Consider the following 21,061-nt stretch of genomic DNA (forward strand, 5'->3'; position numbering starts at 1 on the left):
AAGATGGTAATCAACAATAAATCCACAGTTTCCCATTCTTGAATACAACTTCTGTCTCCTCAGGTCTCCAGCAAGTTCTTCCCCATATTCTCATATAAAACAACAATCATCACCACTCTGGTCTCCTTTGGTTTTTAGAGTAAAATGCCAAGGACTTTGGCAAAAGGAGAGAAAGGTAATGGACTATTAGTGTTATGGAATAGGAAACCCAAATCATGTCTGAGGTTATCAAAATGGATTGAAAGTCATGAGACAGAATGGCAGTCCATTATTATTCTCACCTTTTGCCAAAGTCCTTGGCGTTTTTCTTTCAGAAGCAAAGGAGACCAGACAAGTAATGATGAATGGAGCATGTCAGTTGTTTTATATAAGAATATGGGAGAAGAGCTCGTTGGAGACATGACGAAACAGAAGTTGTATTCAAAGAATGGGAAACTCCTGGATTTGTTGTTGATTACCATCTTAAAACAGTTTTAAGTACATAGGGAGTCAGAAGCAGTGGTTTCAAATGTAACTTTGAATGGGAAGGCAGGTCTAGACACAAAGTACGTGTTTTAGGTTAAATTCAGCAAAAATACGAGAATGTGGTGATGACTGATAGAGACATTCAGGGGTTAAAACAGCCTTTCTTACTAATAACACTGTTAAGGTTGATGGTGGGGGATGCTTTGCTGTGTAAGCTGTCATGCATTGTCCCTGTCATCTACTCTCTGAATACTGTTCCCACTCTAAGATCCAGAATCCACAGCTAATTGATTCTAATGTCCTATAGGAGAAGGGCAAAGAATTGAGAAGGTGAGAGCGATCTTTGGAAGGTGAGGGGCAGACCCTGATGAAGGAGTTGCAAATTGAATAGCTTTAATTTTTATGGTTAACAAGGGACATCTCCTGTAGAGAGAAAGTTAGTCTTTTGCTTGAGATTGAATGCTTTAAAGGTGTCTGAGAAGTTCACACAGTAGATAATGTGAAATTAGATAGCAATTTATAATCCATTAGGTCAAAACATTTGCTAATTTTTTCACTCCATGAAATTAGGTATTAGAGAAATTCCTTGTAAATTTTCTGAGACAGGGTTTATCTATGTAGCACTGGTTATCTTGGAACTTCCTCTATAGACCAGACTGGCCTTGAAATCAGAGATCCAACTTTCTCTGTCTCTTGACTGCTGGGATTAAATATATGTGCTGCCTCCACCTGGATAAATTTTTGGTTACTATTGTGTGTGTAATATGGAGGCTCATTGGGAATTTTTAGCTACAATTCTTGTATATGTCTATCTAATTATAAATATAGTAATTGGGTAGATACATCCATTGGGACTGATCTGTGCCTTTTCTTTCAATACTGTTAATCTTGATAATATAAAGACAAAATCAAGTCTATGCTCAAGCCATGAATTCCCCAAAATCCATTATTCATAAACTATACATAAAGAAAATATATAAAAATAATTAACTTCTTTTCTCAATTACTTTTTTCCTCTCCTGGTCTCTGTATGTTCATGTAATTTGTAGATTGTCCCCTGGTAGCAAAAGATACTGAGAGAAGGGAATAACTGATCTCATTCTTATGTTAACTTTCAGGTCAAAGAACAATTAAGAATTGTTGAAGAACAAAGAAAGACTCATGAGGAAAGGAAGAAACTAGAACAAGAATTACAACACCAACAAAAAGAAGTGCAAATAATTAACCAGGACAAGGGGAAGTCCAGGCAAACCCTGTCCTTCTCATTAAAAACCCAGGATTGAATGGCAGACTCTGAACTTTATACAAAGAAAAATGAAAAAAATTTCACATTGTAGCTTCATGTTGAAGTCGTTTTTTTGTATTTGTTTGTTGGTTTTAATTTGGAAAGTAATTTGTTCTAAAAGGGGCTATGCTCTGCAATCCCTTTATTTTTCTTGTTTTTCCTCCATTATGTCAGATCATTATCAAATCATTGCTGTCTTCCATAGTGTTGTATTTTTCACCTGTTGGAATTATGTACTGGTTGGTGGCCTGCTGAAGATCAGGTAACTTGGTGAATAGCTTGGTCTGGTAAGGTGTTCACTGACCACTGACTTCGGGGTTATACTCTGTTTACTACGTAATAATGCTGCTTTTGCTGAATTTTTGGGTTTTTTATACATTTATTAAAAAAAGAAAAGGTTGGTAATTGCATTGCAAAATTTCCAGGGTTTTGCTTGACCTGTGTGGTTTTTTTTCAGCAGTGTCCTTGTGATACTGTGGCTCTTGTAGTTCCTGATAACAGGTAAGGATAACACTTGGACACCCACTACAGAAGTACCCACAATGCAGTGTGGTCTCTGTTGAACTTTTGTTTCTTTCATTGACAAAATCAAACCAGCATTCCTCACTGTAAATAAATGATTTTGCTGAATGATGTCTTAAATTCATACGTTTAAGCAACTTTTTTTTTAAGTTCTGGTAAGTATCAAAGGTGGTTTAATTTAGAAGCCTTAGAACTGTATGAGATTACCTCCATTTATATTTTTCACAGGGTTTCTATGTACATTGAATTAACTTGTGAATTAGTACTACTGGATATTTTTACAGACACTACTTTATGCTGATAAGAGTTAAAACATCAAGTAATTGTCTTTGAAAAATCCTAAACCTGTGCCTCTGTTATAGAAAATAAGTATTATTGCCACAAATTATACTTAATAAACACTAGAAAATATGTTTTTAAAATTTATGGACAAGTAAGTCACTTTCAGAGTGGGTGGACCGTCAGAAACTACTTGACTTTGTATGTTCAATAGGGCTAAAATAATCTTTAACCTTGCATGTTTATTTGTGGGATAAACATATGTAATATCGCTCAGTTTTTGGTTTGTGGATTTGTTTGGGTATTTTTGCATGTGGAAACTTAGCGATAACCAGGATTTTATACAGCAGAATCTGCCTCATCTTTTTATTTGTTGAAGCATACTAGTATTTGCCATTCAATAAAATGCCATAAAATGATATTGAGGTGCTTAGGTACGGCATAGTGAAGAACCCGGTCCCCAGAAAAAGTTGTATCATTGTTTAGGATTGAAATTTTGCTTGAGATGATTAAATGGTAGATTATTTTGTGTTTGCATGCTATGGAAAATACTGTTGCTTTAGTTTCAATTCTTTGCTATAGTAAAGAAGAATGATAGAATTTTAAGATGGCATGAGGTATAGTGAGGTTTTAGTAAACAGGGTACCCTTTCACTCTAAATACATATTCAGTTCATTTACCTGCATAGCTTATAATACTTAATCTCATAACATAAGTTAGCTTAAACAGTTTCCTTCCTATACTTTATTCTTTTGATGTAACTTTTCAATTCATATTCAATGTTCCTCAGTTATATATTCAAGGTTTTGGAAGTGTCCATTTAAGTTGCTTTTGCTCTACTTGTGCTAAAAGCACTTTGTCTGAAGAGGAGCCTGGGGTTCAAATACTTGAAATCAGCCCTTTTGTGCCTTTTATTCCATCATTAAGTTTCTTCTGTTACATATGAAAGGAAATCACAGTGGCTAAATAACACATCTCAATGTCTACTGTTAGAGACTCCTAGATATTCAATCATTCCTGTGCTTACTTACTGATTACTGTTGTCCACCAGGCTACAGAAAAAAAAGTATATCATTGTTAATAATATGTACCCACCTTTTACTGTGCTACAACAATATAGTGATTTGTTGTCTTCTTTTGTTACACCACTTTTGTGTACACATTATAAAGGTTAAGAGATTTTTTTTCACAATTTATTAGCAATTCAGATGTTCCCTTTAATTCCCAGGTTTGTTTTCTTGAGTTATTTTAAATTTTTGATGTGTTATAGAATTAACTATTAGCTGTTTATTTTTATTATAATCTTTAAAATTTGTAGTTTTTACCATTAATATTGTGTAGTTTGCATAATTCTCGACATACAAACAGAACCTTTAAATTATCTTGGTGTGAGGACTCTTCAATGCTTCAAATGAAGGTTCCTAGGCAAGGGCTATAGTTTCCCTTAGGATGTAGCAAATGAGCCTGTGCTGATCTGAGTAATGACTTGGTCACTTAACTGTACAGGTATACGCTGTGTGTATGTGTCTGTGTGGCCACCAATGAACATATTCCATGCTGCAATTAGCTTGAGCTACTGGTATTCAATTGTCTCCAAACTTGTTGTTTTCTACCCAGAGCCATTTGTGCACTTGGCATAACTGGCCATGAGACTGCTAAAGATGGGAGTTACCACCGCTCCAGGAAGTCAGGTGACTACTTGATACTAGGTTTACTAACTGGAAAGGACCTGAAAGTACTGCTGAAGGGCAAACACAGGGAGATGGATATAGCTGTTCCCCAGCAGTAGAAGGCTTATCTTTCCATTTGTTGGAATTCCATTTAACTGGTCTTGATTCTTTGTCATCTGTGATGTGTGTTGATGGTTTTAGAAGTCACTTGTCCTGGTGAAGGACACTGTCACCCTATTTTTGGTTGCATTGGCTAATGCACAGCACCATACGTTTTTTAGCTAGTTGCCATTTGCTTGGCATGATTGGGATGCTCTCCCTCTTGTGTGGGGTACAGTGAGGTTGCGGTTACTAGAGTAAGTGATTTGTGAAACACCAACAGATCTGGACAGAATCCTGTGTTCCAACCCCCCAAAATTCTTTCTAAAGTAAACCTCAGAGCTTTTCTATTTATTAGAACGTTCTGCAAGTTACCAAAGAAAGTCCACACAGATATAGTTGGGGGAGCTTTGAAAGCTGTTTTTTGGGGTGACAGGAAGTGGAGAAGGGGAGCTGCAGGGAGAGAGGACAGGAAATGGGGAGCGGGATCGGGATTGGCGCCAGGCAGGCAGCACTGTGGGTGGCCTGCGAAGATTGGCGCTGCCCTGTGAGTCCATCCTAACTTGGGTCCTGCCGGCCTGATCACTTGGTGCCAGAATCAGGCCAGGAGGCCCTGGAAGGCATCCCCCACGGGCATAGGTTCTAAACTCGTCACGAAGTGCTCAGAACTGGGAGCAGTTTGCCCAAGGCCGTTGCCGGGTCCAGGAGGGACTCCACGTGGAAGTCCTGTTGGGGACTTTGGATGGTTTTCTTCAGAACTGCCGTCTCTAGCCCAACAGTTTTATAGCTTATCTACTGGAATTCCTTGAACTCCAGGTATGTGGCGTCCATGATCCCTTTTGCTAACCCGGCCTGGGCGTGTCCCGGGGGTCTGCCATGTGGCCCATGTGGGAGGATGCCTCAGAGCCTGTTTCTAGACCCTGAGGCGCCCGTCCCCCACCCCTACCCCGCCATGTTTCTCTAGGTGGGGACCGGCTGGACTTGAGAGCCCGGGCTCCAAGTGGCTCTTCCTGGGGATCTAAACTCAAGTGTTCCAGGGTGCCCGAATCCCTGGCGACTCGGGTGGCACCTCGGGAAAGGTGTCTCATGGCTCTACCTGGCTCTCCCTTCTTTGTGGAGAACGGAGGACGTTGCCACTAAAGGGGCTGCAGAGGCGCATCGACTGGCGGGCTCCGCAGCCGGGTAGAGATGCTGCGCTCTCAGGGAGTGAGTGGGTAAGGCACCGCCCGGTTCCCTGCGGGAAGGCAACAGACATTGGGGGTCTGGGGCAGTGGGATGTCCCTTTGGGAAGGGGACAGTGGGCCCACAGTGTCTGAGAACCGGAGTGAATTGGAGTCTGCTTCGCATCCCTAACATGCACCGATGAGCTCGCTGGCTCGAGGGAGCTCGCTGGCTCCCTGGCTCTGGCTGCCCGCCCTCTGCACGCCAGCCTCTCCTTTCGGGTCGGAAACAGAGGCGCAGCCTCTGCGTTGAGCTCAGAGCCATGCCCAGTCAATGCCGCTGCCTATAGTATTTAGGGAGTCGCTAGTCCCTAGATCAGACTCGCTTTTTGCAAAGCAAAGGGAGGGGAGAAAGTCAGGCCTGAGACTAACTTTTGGGTCTGGGCTCCCAGGATGCGCTCTGGTTTAGAAAATGCCAGCCATCCTTTGGGATTTGCGGCCAGGGTCTCTGGAACATCACGTGGGTGCTGCTATTTCCTCATCTTCCAACTATGGCTAGAAAGTGCTGTGGGGAATTCTGGTATCATCCCTGGGAGTGTGGAGACTCTGGGTGGCTCCTCGATCTTAGTGCAGACTGAGTATAGTAATCAGGCCTGTAAAGGCAGTCACTCTAGGCACTCAGGTAGCTCCTTTGCCACAAATACCATATATTCCACATGACTTTACTCATTTACATGCTGGTTTCTATATAAACTGGGTCACACATTTACACTTTACTCTTGTATCTGTCAGTTAATAAGTCAGTCTCCCACAAGATTTTAGGTTGGAATCGTTGTTGTTTCATTTTTTTGCAGTTTTCTGCTTGGTGTCCGTTGAACCTTGTCACTTGCAAATAGGCTTGTGGTGGTATATGCAAATTGTCTGAGTGATAGCTGTGCCCCAAACACTGACATGACCTTTGTCCAGGGCATGGTGCTGCTCTGAGCACTCTTTTCTCTTCCTCTTGTAAGACCGACAATCCTGTTGCTTTCAGGCCCCACCCTTATAATCTGATTTAACCCTGGTGAGTTCCTTAGCCACTCCAAGCCCAAGTACAGTGTGTTGCAATGGGCACTGGAGCTTTAATGTATGTTTTAGGAGAACACATTTCAGCTTCTGGCATCATAGAATACACATTCTCACGAGCTTAGCCTGGGGTTGCATCTTGCTAATAAAGTCACCCAAGTGTGAAGCTGAGCAGTATTAGCCAGGGAACATCAAAGTGCTTAGTATCTGGCATTTATCAGTTAATCGTGGTATGTCTAGAGGTGATTTTCAAGCCAGTTTCCTATCCTTTCTTTTGCAGGTGTTAACTTTGGGTCCCTTCTTGGAATAGGAGGAAGAGCCGTTCTCTACTTTTCAGAACTACGGAGAAACTAAAGAGAACCGATGTAAATAAGCTGAACTCTCTTCTGGCCTCTCCCCTTTCGAGAAAGCACCACTTCACCCTGTAAGGAGCCTGAAGAATTAGACCAGTCACTATGAATGTGACCACCTTGTTTTCCTTCACAAGTCCAGCTGTGAAGAGACTTCTAGGTTGGAAACAGTGTGACGAAGAAGAAAAATGGGCAGAGAAAGCTGTGGACGTGTTGGTGAAAAAATTGAAGAAAAAGAAAGGGGCCATGGAAGAGTTGGAGAAGGCCCTGAGCTGCCCGGGACAGCCAAGTAACTGTGTCACCATTCCCTGCTCCCTGGATGGCAGGCTGCAGGTGTCCTACCAAAAGGGATTGCCTCATGTCATTTATTGCCGAGTGTGGCGCTGGCCAGACCTCCAGAGCCACCATGAACTGAAGCCTCTGGATTTCTGTGAGTTTCCTTTCAGTTCCAAGCAGAAGGAGGTGTGCATCAATCCCTATCACTATAAGCGCGTGGAGAGCCCTGGTGAGTGGGGTGGACTGTGTGTGCCCCGTGAAGGCTCTAGAGATCAGAGCAATACCACCTTTCTCTTGTGGGGTGTAATTCCAAAATATCTTGGGGAAGTTTTGTTTGTATTCATTTAAGCGTATGCAAAAGAACACAGGAACTCTATCTACTCAGCTTTCGCTCATTGTAACAAGTGTCTGTAACAATCACTTTATAAAGAGGAAGGTTTACTTTACTTCATGACTTTGTAATTATCAGCCCTTCTTCCCATTGGCTCCAGTTGCCACAGTGTGTCATTCAGGATGGTTTTGTTGATGGATTGGTTCACCTAGCTGATGATTTCTGAGGGTCCCCAAGTATGGATGGTGTCAGATTTGGGTGGCTTCCCTCCCTGCTCCTGGGATGGCCAGGTGACTTTTCTCTCACAGGAACTTCAGACCCCAGGGGTAGACTGCAAATTTCCAGCTCAACCATCCAATAATAGGTTGGTCTCCAAAGGCCTTTTGTATTTTTGTGGAATATATACGTCATGTAAAAGTAAAGACTAGGGAATAATTTGCAAAGGCTTTTGTGTCCACTGCCTGTTTTAAGAAAGAGAGAATATAAACTAAACCTTTCTCATTTGACTCTGTTTTCTTTCTGTTCCCAGTGCTTCCTCCCGTGCTGGTTCCGAGGTACAGTGAGTACAACCCTCAGCACAGCCTTCTGGCACAGTTCTGTAACTTGGGACAGAATGAGCCTCACATGCCACTGAACGCCACGTTTCCAGATTCCTTCAGGCAGCCCAGCACCCACCCGTTTCCCCACTCGTCCATCAGCAGCTACCCCAACTCCCCAGGCAGCAGCAGCAGCAGCAGCAGCAGCACCTACCCTCACTCCCGCACCAGCTCAGGCCCAGGCAGCCCTTTCCAGATGCCAGGTAGGAGGGGGCATTCGGGGACGCTGCCTGCCTTGGGGAGGTGGATAGGGGTGGCCTGCGGGGGATGGGGGCGTGGTGGGTGGAACCCTGAGCACATCCTGGTGAACCAGTCCTTGGAGAATATCAATGTAGGGAGGGGAGTTGTACATACAACTGGAGAAGAGGATGGCTTGTTTGAGTCCTGTTAAGTTTTGAAACACCTGCATCCTTCTTTGAGTAGCACAATTGTTCCAGTCTCGGCTCTCCATAAAATGAAAGGGGGGAAATGCCATGTTACACACACTGCTGCACTGAGAAGTGGCTTCGGCGAGCTTTTCCAACATTGAAGAACCCTTGTTATCAATGTAGCCGCAGAAGAGCTAATTACTGGGGTATCTGGCCTCCCCATTTAATTAGATTCATTTAACCAGTGATGTAATCCCAAGAAATATGTACTTTTAACAGCAAGGAAATGCAACAGAAGTGATGGAGAACATCTGCTTGTTTAAATTTGCAAAGACAAAAACCAGGTATTTTCCTGCTTGTTTAACTTAGCAAATACAAAAACCAGATATTTTCCTGTGTTAGTCATAATGGATGGTGTAATAGTGACTAATTAGAGGATTATACTTTTCAGATTACAGGTTAGTAAACAAGCATCTCAAATATTAGTGCCAGAGCTCTTGCCAGTCGACATCAAGAGGGACACGATAAATCAAAGATCATGAAATGCATGGATATTTTTGTGAGGGAAAGTGATGGGACGGGATGTTTATAGAGCCACTTAAGGTGCTTTACATTAAATTATACTTCAGCATCCATGTTGTACCTTCAGAAATTAAAACGTGATCCATGCTTTATTGCTTTCTCCGTTCCCAACTATGAGTAAAAGGAAAATGTTTACCTAAAGTTACCCTCTGACCCCTGCATACATGTGCACACACATGCATCTGTGTACACTTGAGCAGGCCTAATCATACCCAAAAGCTCTCAGTGCAGAGGAGAGTCTGCGCCTGAAGCATGTAATTTTTTTCTTTCAAACTTTGTAGCTGACATACCCCCAACTGCTTCCCAGCCTCCTGAAGACGCCATGACCCAGGATGGCTCTCAGCCGATGGACACAAATATGATGGCACCTGCACTGCCCTCCAATATCAACAGAGGAGGTAAAATGAGTTGTCAGAGTATTGTCTGTATGTCCTGTCCTAATGTTACTTTTAACCATTTAGACCTTAAAAAGGTAGCTGTTTGAGAAACATGAAAAAAATGTTTTGTTGTTGTTTTAAGCCTAATGGAAAGAATTCTCTAGAGCCCATCTTTTTCCTTAAACTCCAATATGAAATCTCAGAATTGAATATGGATTTCTCAGATTCCCACTGGTCTCTGAAATGGCCATAAGCAGTGCTCTGCTATTTTGTGTTACATAGTTAGGTGAAGTGAGTTTCCAGCATTGGTGGTTAGAAAACCGAACTGTCAGTCACCTCTAAAGACAATCGGTATGTTGACCAGTGTTGAATAATCAGCCAAGATTTATTAGTTATGGAAAAATAAACAAGCATATCTGTGTCCTCAGCATGCTAATTTGCTTTCACCTTCAATAAATGAGTAAGTAATATATATTATCATATATACATTAATATACATATATGCACATATATCAAATAACTGTTTAAAATGCATCTGTCTATGATTTGTTACCAATAAATGTGGGTTTGTATCGCTGTTTCACATACCTGTATACACAGGAGGTTGTTAAAAATCTCTGTGCTTACAGAGATAGTCGGAGGAAATGATTGAGTCCTATTTTACATAACAAATACATCTGTTATTTATATGCTCATATGTTTTCACGTCTTCAGTAATGAAAAACTTGAGATCCATGTTGTCAGACATATCTTTAAGTTGGCCTCGAGGAACAGGCCATCTACTGTAGTTCAAAGCAGACTCCCATGGGTGATCACACTAGAATCCATACAGCTGGTCTCCCAACAGTTGCTTGATGTCAGAAAAGACACACATATGCCACATCTGTTTTATGTCCTTACCTGAAACAAGTAATGGTATTTGTTTCCTTCTTTCTGTGCTTGTACTTAACTTCATCACCGAAAAATTTAAAGGAAAAGATTTTACCCCCTTTGCCCTCAAAGAACTTACAAGCAGAACTGAAGCTCATGTTCCCTCCATAGGTGGGGGATAGGTGCAGCTGGTGTCCAACAGCAGTCCTATTTAGGGCCCCTTCTGTTCCTGTGCCACTTGCTTTCTCATTGGTTACTGTATTTCTTGTAGGTAGTGTGCCAACAGGAGTGATTTCAATTATTTCTGTATGTTAACCAGCAAGTTATAAGTCATTTGTATTCAGCAAGTGCTGTTGCCCTGCTTGCTGAGCTGGTATATTGGATCTCTGCCAGTTCCCCAATGAAAGGAGAATGCCGCCCTTAGTGAGAAGTACATTGGATCTCACAGAAATGACCCATGTGATCCTCGTAGTTGCCCCTCCCTGTCTTTGTTCCACCGTGCTCAGCCAGTTTTACAATGCGGTTTCTGGTTGGGGTGCTCCAGGTGTAACTGTGAGCAAATTTCTTTCCTTTTTCAGATGTTCAAGCTGTTGTTTATGAGGAACCAATGCACTGGTGCTCTATTGTGTACTATGAGCTCAACAACCGCGTGGGTGATACATTCCAGGCCTCCTCCACAAGTGTGTTGGTGGATGGTTACACTGATCCTTCCAACAACAAGAACCGCTTCTGCCTTGGGCTGCTCTCCAACATTAACCGGAACTCCACAATAGAAAACACCAGGCGACATATTGGAAAAGGTGTGTGTCCCTTTACCCCTCCTGCAAACGTTCATCTTTTCTTCCTCTAGAAGTGACCCCATCATTCTTGTGGCAAATGCCAAATGTTCAGATGCTGCTGCTTGAAGTATCTTTCTAATTCATATTATCTAGAAATTGTTCCAATCATTGATCTTAGCGGTTTTCCAACTCCCATGATATTGATAGGTGCCAGCTGACATTGCCGTGTTATTGTGGTGTCCTACATATGCTGTCCTACATTTTCTTATAAGTGAAATATCTTTTAAAACAATTCTTATTTATTCCATGTTTGTGTGTGCATGTGTGTATGTGTGTGTAAGTACCTTGGTCAGAGGACAGCTTGTGGAAGTCAGTTCTCTCCTTCTGCCATTTGGATACTAGGAATCAAACTCAAGTCATCAGGCTTGGTGGCAAGCACCTCTACCCACTGAACCATCTCAACATCTCAAATATCTTTCTTAGGGGACTTAACTATTTACTAGTGTTAGATTAAAACATTTCTATAACATTTCTTTATTTATTATATGATTAAGTCAATGAGCCAATTAGTGCTCAGAGATTAGCTTTCCCTGTGGAGTAAGGAACAGGCAATCAAGAAGGGGTGTGGCATTCCTTGGAAGTGTCAGTGTAAAATCATAATTTAATGACATGACGTGTGTTTATATGCTCTTGTGCTCTTGTGTCTGTATTGGAGCCTATCTATATACCCTCTGAATATGAATGTAGTTTCTACCTTGTCTGCTGAGAAGGCAAACACACAAAGGAGCAATAAGCATGTCTAGTGTCCTGATCATTGCTGCAGATGTCTATCCCCACTGAGTCAAACTGGCTGCCTCCAAATCTGTGATGAGCTGTGCCTGGTGCATCTCACGTGACACAAAGTGAAGAAAAGTTTCTGAAAATGTTGGTGCCTCTCAGGATACAGCTGTCCATGGCGGGTTTGTTCTGGGGTCCTGAGGACTAAAATCCAAGGATGCTCAGTTCCCTTATATAAAACAATGTAGTGTATCATGCAACATGCATGCTCAGCTCCCTTATATAACAACAGTTTAGTTTCTCATGTAACTTAAGACACCTACTGCAGAGTCTACATCATGTAAATAGTTGTACCGTTGAGTGACTCTGGAAAAGGCAAAGCCTCTGCATGGTAATGTTGGTGCTATTAAAAATCACTTTTGATATGTGCGTAATTGAGACTGGATTCCAGATCCAGACATAATGAGAAGCTACTGTGATTAACTACAGTAGTGGATCTTAGGAGACTGCTGGGTGTAGTGGTGCACATAACTCCTGGAACAGAAAATCAAGAATCCAAAGCCAGGTTGCACTACATACACAGTGAGATCCTGTCAATAAGTAAATCCTAATTGATACTGTCATAATAATAGAGAAATGAATTAATTGGCAAGTTTGGAAGCTAAATTGACACTGAGTACTAGAATTCATACATCACCACTTTGTAATTAGTGTTGTAAGAATAGGACTGGTAAGATGGCTCAGTGGGGAAAGGGGCTTGTGCCAAGCCTAACAAACTTAGTTCAATCCCCAGGACCACATGGTAGGAAAAAGCCAATCTGACCTCCACACATGTGATAGCACATGCCTCGAACAAACATAACACACACACATAGAACAATTAAATGTATTAAGAATAAAATATGAAGATAAATTTTATGAGAATCAAGGTGTTTGCATGTTTTAAAGTGTTTCTCCCCAAACTATTTTTGTTGAAAATAAAAATCAACTGCAGAATAAAATTAACTATACAGTGTATAAATCTGCATGATCAGTAAATTGGTTGGTCCTCCATCTTTAAGTCATCAGTGAGTGGCATATATTGGGAAGGCAGAGGCAGGAAGATCTCTTGAGTTTCAGGAAAGCCAGAACTACAATGTGAGACCCTGTCTCTAAGTAAATAAATGAAGTAAAAAGATAATCAGCATCTACAGCAATGAGTCAGGTAAAACAGTGATTTTTCATAGGTGCTTGAGAAAACATTTGAGAAGATTTTTAACATTTATTCTTAGATTCAAAGAGGAAACCTAACAAGGGTGGAACTCGGTTTGCAACACAGGCTTTAATGATTGCCAAAACGGACACAGTACTGCAGACTTCCTCTGTCACTGAAAGAATGTCAATATTTCCACATCTTTATATTTCAAACATTGTCTTAGTTTTCTAAAATGAAAAGTCATCATTTTTGGTATCAGGGAAAAGGTTTTTTTTCTTCCTAACATGTTTTCTCTAAGCAGAATTGTGGCTATTAGGCTTCAATTTGGGTCTCTTAACAATGGGGAAATGATTGGTTTAAGGATATAAAACTGCATTTAGACAAGAGGCATGGACTCTGTGATGTCTTGAGGTCTACTGAGAGCATGATAAATATGGTTGATAACAATATGCTATACTTTAAATGTTCTGAGATAGTATACTTTAAGTGTTCTCAAAACAAAAATGATGAATATGTGTGATATAACATGTTAATTGGTTTAATTTAGCCATGCTATTGTGAACATACTGCATTACATATCATAATTGTGCATGACTTTATTTCGAGCTAAATAAATGAATGGAAAAAAGTTTTCTCTATATTTTGCTCCTAAATGTATCTCCTTATATCACTAAACTAAATGGATTTCTACCACAGTGGATAGAGCTGATACTGGAGTCTTAGCCTTTTGTGTCTGTAAAAATGCAAAATGGTATGTACTCAGACAGTCACACTAGCGTTTTCTACTAAGCCTTTCCAGGGTCACCTTCACGGCTCAAAGCCACACTAGCTGCCTGATTGCTAGCCTCTTCTTACTCCCTCATGAGGCTTAGCCAGAGAGTACATCTTCCTTTTTGAAGATTTGATTTGTTTATTCTGTGTTGACAGTGGGGCAATAGCAGTCAGAGGACAAATTTGCAGAATTGGTTCTCTCCTTTTCCAGCTTTAATAGTTGGGGATCCAGGTCTCTGCCTCCTTCTCTCTGAGAAGGTGGGTTATTGCCTGGTCTCCCAGCATTCTAAGTTGTAAGAAGTTTTCAATTATTGTTTTTAGTACTTATTTCAGTGAGTTCCTTTCTCACACAGTACTTTTTTTACTATTTAAAAGGTGTCTGTTTTTAACTAGACCTCATGTCTTACAGCTTCCAGCAGCAATTCTTCAACCTGAGTTTCATTCCTCCGTGTTTATTGATCATCCCCTCTCTCTCTCTCTCTCTCTGAAGTTTTCTGAACAATTTAGCCTTGGCATAAATGCAGAAGACTTTAAGCACAAGGGATACCCCAGGAAACTACAGGTTTTATTGCTCTCTATTTTTAGAGTGTACGTATACCTTCAACTCTGGTTAAGCAGGACATTAAATACCAAAATGAAAATGTCAACCATTATTATTTTTGAGAGACTTGTTTGTTCCTGAACACACTGGTTATCACAAGCATAACATAGTTAGCTAGATGTCTGTCAGAATGGCTATGTGAGTGGCCAAATTTGACTCTGCCTGGGTGCCTTTCAGCCTATGACTGACATGGTCTGTCCTGTCACAGGCATCCACCTATACTATGTTGCAGGAGAAGTGTATGTCGAATGCCTGAGTGACAGCAGCATCTTTGTGCAGAGTCGGAACTGCAACTACCATCATGGGTTTCATCCCACCACTGTCTGCAAGATCCCCAGTGGGTGTAGCGTGAAAATTTTCAACAACCAAGAGTTTGCTCAGATACTGGCACAGTCTGTGAACCATGGTTTTGAGACCGTGTATGAACTCACCAAAATGTGCACTATTCGAATGAGTTTCGTGAAGGTGAGCAGTACCCGCCCATCTCATTCAGGCCTGACCCCCGCCTCACCCCTGCTATTTACAATATGTATACCTGTGCCTTCCTGGTATATATTCCTATCAGTGCCCAGCAAGAGCACCAGTGTCCAAGAGGTTGTCATGGGAACTTAGAATATAGTCCTCTCCTCCCACCATGCAGGTCCCAGAGATGGAACTCAGGTCTCCAGGCTTGGTGACAGGCACCTTTATCTCCCCCTGCCTCCCAGTCATCATGCAGTTTATTCCGGGTGAAGCTAAGGGTTTAATAGAGTCCAGGCTGGAGCATGCCTTATTCCAGAAGCAGGCAGCCTAGTCAGTCTGTGTCTCAGCAGTCCTTACGGCTCATATCAGCCTGGGGAGGGACAGCCTAGTGAATCTGGTCAGTTTCAGTAAAGGTTTTACGATGTCTGCTTCCTGAGTTTTAAGGACTTTGCCTAGAGGGTGGAGTGATTCACCTCCCCTTAAAACATTCAGCAATTATGGAGCTTCCCTATAAGACAGAAGGTTTTATCTTTGAAGATATTGCTACACAACATGTGTAAAAGGTGAGAGAAGAACCAACTTCACAGATTTGTTCTCTGAGCTCCACATGCACACTGTGGTGTACATTAACACACATTCATGCAACAACAACAAAAAAGCTGGGTGCAGGGCTGTGTGTAGTCCCAGCATGGGAGACAGATAGGATCCCTTAGGCTTGCTGGCAGCCAGTCTAGCCTGATTGACAAAAGCCCAGGTGCAGCAAGAGAACTCATCTCAGAAAATACAGTGCAGTGTAATTCAAGAAGACAGCCAGTGTAGACCCTTGTTCTCTCCAGGCATGGACTCACAGATAAAGGGGCAAGGGATTGTTCAGTTAAAGGTGTAGGACTCTTACAGTGGTCCTGGGTTCAGTCCCAGCATCCAGCTGAAGTGGATCACGATAGCCTGTAACTCTACCTCCAGGATCCAACATCTTCTGAAATCCACAGATACCACACATTCATAGGTAAATCCATACTCAACACGTACATATTTGCACAATTTTTAAGTAAAATATTAAAAAATAAAGCCAGTATGATATTACATGCCTTTTATTCCAGTGCTCAGAAATCAGACAGGTAAGCTCTGAGTTTGAGGACGGTTGGGTCTACATAGGGAGTTTAGGCCAGCCAGGGCTACCCACTAAGAGTATGTCGTAAAAGTATAAGTAAGGAAGTAAAGTGTTAACATAACATTAATGTACTGTGAAACAAATATTTAAAATATCTTTTTTTTGAGAGAGGGTTTCTCTGTGGCTTTGGAGGCTGTCCTGGAAATATCTCTTGTAGACCACACTTGCTCCAACTCACAGAGATCCCCCTGCCTCTGCTTCCTGAGTGCTGGGATCAAAGCCATGCATTACCACTTCCTGGCTATAATATCTTTATTCAAACAACTACTGAATGTATTTTAAATTTGTAATTACCCAAGACTAATAATTTTTATTTATTTATTTGAAACAAGGTCTCATTCTGTACCCCTGACTGGCCTGGAACTCACAGAGATCTGCCTGCCCCTTCTTCCCGAATGCTGGGATTAAAGGCATGTGCCACTACACCAGACTAAATAGGTGATCCTGGGGTCCTTGGATAGACTTTTGGTGGCCAACGTCCATCCCCAAAAATTACCCATGCTTTTGCAGTATGTTTGTTTTCTTGTGGGACATAGCCATGAATCCAAACATACTTATGTGAACTGATCATATGATTTTTTACTTGGTAGAATGACTCAATGAGATAGAGAGTTAAATGACACCAGTGTGCTTTCTTTTTCCTAGGGTTGGGGAGCCAAGTACCACAGGCAGGATGTTACTAGCACCCCCTGCTGGATTGAGATACATCTGCATGGCCCTCTCCAGTGGCTGGATAAAGTTCTTACCCAGATGGGTTCGCCCCACAGTCCTATTTCCTCAGTGTCTTAAAGGGTCTCTGGCTTCTGTGTCTTGCAAATGTTGAACCTTGCATGTACTTGAAGGATGGATAAGTCAGACGGGTGAAAACCTGACAAGGGAGCCTTGATAATACTTGACCTCTGTGACCAACTATTGGATTGAGAAATTAACCAACATTGGTAACATGCTGTTGATATCAAGAATCCGTTTAGTTTACATTGTGACATTCTGTTGTATGATCAACTAAAATGTTGACTTTTAGCAGGACTTTTGTGTATAGTTTTAAAGGAGATGGCCAGGCCAGGGACAAATTATCTATTAGAAGAAGAACAATGCTGAGCAGTCCTTTTGTTGGGAGTGTTTGGCAGAGTGTTACGCTAATAGTCTTTGAAGTGAGCACTTCATCAGGTTACGAGCACACACTTGAATCATCTTTTGATAGGTTTTCATAACGTTTTAAAACTATTTGTTTAAAATGAATGAGGTTCTTTGTCTTTAAAGGCGAATCTTTATGACATACACAGTATTCTTTCTAAAACTGTATGCTTACTTTAGTGCTGTCTGAATGACGTCAGGCTTTTGCTCCTTGCTAAATATATGTATACAGAATATTTGGAGGTTAGGAATAGTCTAAATGACTAGTGTATCTAGAAGGTATTTGTCGGTGGGGTGGGGGAATGGAAATGACAACCGAAAATGTAGACTATGTCTTAACGTTCACTTTGTTGTCTTAAATGAGCAAGCTGGTGTCGTGTCTGAATTTGCTGTGTTTCATTTTTTTAGAGTTTTATCTGACTTTTTTCCTTTCTTTTCTTTTATCTCATCTGCTCTACACCGCAGTAAAGCAGCTGGTTAATTCCTGTAACTGTGAGAACAAATGAATAATTCCTTTTATTTGCAAATCAACTGGCTTCATGTTTCAGTGCCCAGTATATGAAAGGCTTGAATTCAATGAGCAGTTTTTACGGAGTTTACAATACAGACATAGGCTTTAATTTCCAAATGAATTGTTTGCCAAACCTAGTAACTGTGTTCATTATTCACAGGTTTAAAGAAGATGCCTATTGGAATCCATTTCGAACATTTTAATTTTGTTTTGTTTTGTTTCTTTACGGTTTGGTTTTGTTTTCTTTTGTTAATTTTTCCTATTCTTCTCTGATCTTATACATTGAGTACATTTATTCCAACACTATTGGGTTTTCTCTACTGGAAAATTTTAAATAAACCTGTCATTATTGCTTCCTTTGATTAAATCTGTGTCATTTTCTTTCTTTGCTTATTACAATTTGGGATCAGTAAGATGTGGTCTTTTTTTTTTTCAGGGATCTTGCCAAATACAAAAAGCTCAGTTGGTAAAGTGGGGACAGGAAACCTGGCTTGCTAAAAGAGCAGAGTGATCTAAAGTCAGGAGAAAGGAAACATAAGGCTGGGAAAAACTAAGGGAAAAGCAATGAGGGAGGGCATGCACCATGGTGCAACTGTATAGGTTACAGGGTTGCTAATGGAGCTGGTCCCTCTCCCTGATGTGAGTTTCAAACATCAAACAGGTCCTCCAGCTTGGCAGCAAACCTGTTACCCACTGAGCCTCTCAGCAGCCCAGAAGTGTGTGAGCTTTTTATTCAAGGGGCTTCCACAGTGTAGTTACTGATGGATGCCCTTACTCAAGTGGAAGCATAGTTTCCAATCTGAAGGGTTCCCAATCTGAAGGCCAGTTTCCCATAAGGGAAAGTAGCCAGGGCAGACCAAAAACTGAATGCACATGAAAAAGTTACCTTTGTGCAGTTTTACTGGGATGAGATGATCCCCCTTTCCCACCAAGGGAATATTAAAAAAAATTTTTTTTTGAAAAAGAAACAATTTGAGGTCATTATGTTTTCTAGCCACACAAATACCACTGTTTCACCTCACGTTCTCTCCTGGACTTGGTGCACAACCCCAAAATTTAAGGGTCTACTGCCCCCCACCAATTTGAAATTCACTTTAAAAAAAAAGATTACCTTTTTGCCACCCACTGAAACTACAAAATGTATCCTCAGAAACAGTGACCCAAATTTCTGCTTGTTATTGTTGCCTCCAAAAACATCAATCAATGGCAAGCAGAGGAAGCTTGGGCCTGGAGACCTTCACTGTTAAAGTTCCCTGTCCTTCCTTGGCTACTTGCTAGACCACTTGGCTTCTGTGGACCTTTTCATGCACATTGACTGAGTAGAGATGGCAGCATCACACATTTGAGCTGGGATCATTCAGCTAAATTTATGAATGCCCTAGAAAAGTGTCACAAATTCATGAGACACCATTCTTGAACCCTCTGTAGTCTGTGTTTTCCATTGGCTGAGATCGTTCAGTGTGCCAGTGTCCAAGATCAGTAAGATAGTTTTTTTGTTGTTGTTGTTTTTAATTATGAAAACTGGACTGGGAAGAGGCCCAGGATGAGTGTGATTATCAGAGTTTACATCCTACAACCCATGTAAGTGTGGGTGGGTACGGCAGCCTGTCTGCAATTCCATCCTGAGAAGGTAGACAGGATTCCCCTGAGCATTTTGACTGTGGGGACTAGCCATATCCATGAACTCTAGATTTGATTGAGAAACCTTGCCTCAAAAATAAGGTAAAAGAACCATCAAAACTAACCTTGGGCCTCCGCATGCATGTGCACACACATACACACACACACGCACACACACGCACACACGCACACATGCACACACACAAACACACACCCTTGCAAATGTCAAATGGTAATAAATATTGTTACCATTAAGAATGATTTATAACTGGAGATTGAAAATAAAGAGCTCAGATCAAGTTTTCTCCTTTCTTGGGGGAAACTGCCTTTGCTGTTCTTGAGTTCCTTTTTGGGGCAGTTATCGAGTTGGGTATTACACTGTGACTGCCTTGAAGATGTACTAAATAAAACACAAAGATCATCCCATACATTGAGACCTACTAGATGGAGAACCTGGGGTATGCAGTGCGGTGTATAAAAAGGCCTTTTGTACTTAAGAGTGGGTATATGGAATTCTATTAAAATCTTAATAAAAATACATTCTCATCTGCCATAGGAGATCAACAAACAAGTCTTTCCAGAATGTTTTGTTAAAGGAATTGGAAAAATCAAAGCAACTATTTGTCTATAGAAGGAGAAAACACATGAAGGTCTAAAAAATGACAAAGATGACGTGGACTGTTTTTTGAGACTCAAAGCCAGGATGATTAGAAGTGGAGAGCCCTGACCCTGCCACCTCTAGCGTTTGACAGAACTGAAGCTCCAGCCCTGGCCTCGTCAGCAGTTTCCCTATGTTTTTAGCACATGTTCCCTCATCTGTAAAATGGAGACCGTAAAGCTAACCTGACTGGGTCATCGAGAGATTAACTGAACAAAGCACTTAGAGCTTCTCTGTAAATGATTAGCTCTGATTAAGACCCTGTCTTCGGGACTAAAGGAAGGACACTGGCAGGGTACAAATGCCCGGGTCTCTGCTGTAGGCACCAAGCCAGGGGCTTCCTCACATTGTTTCTCTTCCTCTCAACAACACAGGAGATACTTTCTACTCTTCCATAACTCTGGTTATCCTTTGCTGTAATAAATGATTAAAATGGCCAGTGTGTAAAGAGAAACAGTCTTTTCATAGCTGGCAGTGTGGAAGTTGTGATTTGTGACTTGACAGGCAGACCCGACTCCGTGAGGGACAGAGGGCAGCATGTTATTACAGGAGCATTGGGCAGAAACGAACTAACTGCCCACCTCGTGGCTGAGCTGCAAGGGGATGTGGGATTCGGGTCTCCCACTATCCCCTTTGACAGCATGTCCCAAGGGCATGCTATGCTCCTGGAAATTTACTCTGCTAAACAAATTAGTCTGTCGCTGTTGATTCAGCCTCACTAGAATTCCCAGCACACTAGTGAGATGTGGCTGGAAGGTAACAGTGACTGTCTCAAGTTCACTCCGGAGCCTTGTGAGTGGCCTGCTTACTATCCGTATTTCCATAGGCAGTCTGCTTTTTCACAGACCCACTGTTAGGCTGTTCAGTGCCACTCACAGCATTCTAGAACTTCTTTAGACAACACCTCTAACTGCTCCGCATTCCTCCCATAAGCCAGTTCCAAAAGTCTGAGAACCACACGGTCAGCATATAATCTAAACAGCCGAACTTCTCAGTGCCAATAGTCTATATTCGCTACTTTCCTATCGTCACTAACAAGAACCTGACAAGAAGCACTTACAGTGGGAAGGATTGCATTGCATTGGCT

The 21,061-nt window shown here is 41.6% G+C and overlaps 2 protein-coding genes across 4 annotated transcripts in view; one reads left to right on the plus strand and one right to left on the minus strand.

Moving 5' to 3' along the window:
- Positions 1-21,061, minus strand: part of LOC118239749 (ephrin-B2-like) — a 222,944-nt gene that overhangs the window by 15,828 nt on the left and 186,055 nt on the right. The gene's annotated exons all lie outside the window — the stretch shown is intronic.
- On the plus strand, positions 6,998-16,840 carry LOC113838231 (mothers against decapentaplegic homolog 1-like). Of its 3 annotated transcripts, XM_027434042.2 has the most exons (6): positions 6,998-7,400; positions 8,032-8,301; positions 9,330-9,446; positions 10,874-11,095; positions 14,627-14,883; positions 16,697-16,840. In XM_027434042.2, the coding sequence occupies exons 1-6, from the start codon at positions 7,001-7,003 to the stop codon at positions 16,838-16,840; spliced, it is 1,410 nt and encodes a 469-aa protein (XP_027289843.1). In that variant the 5' UTR covers positions 6,998-7,000. The 3 variants fall into 3 exon arrangements, with proteins under 3 accessions (XP_027289843.1, XP_035309486.1, XP_035309487.1); XM_035453595.1 differs by lacking the exon at positions 9,330-9,446 and having other exon boundaries at positions 7,001-7,400; XM_035453596.1 differs by lacking the exon at positions 9,330-9,446 and having other exon boundaries at positions 7,001-7,400; positions 8,032-8,262.

The sequence above is a fragment of the Cricetulus griseus genome, unplaced genomic scaffold (assembly GCF_003668045.3).
Source record: "Cricetulus griseus strain 17A/GY unplaced genomic scaffold, alternate assembly CriGri-PICRH-1.0 unplaced_scaffold_1, whole genome shotgun sequence".
Taxonomy (NCBI): Eukaryota; Metazoa; Chordata; class Mammalia; order Rodentia; family Cricetidae; genus Cricetulus; species Cricetulus griseus.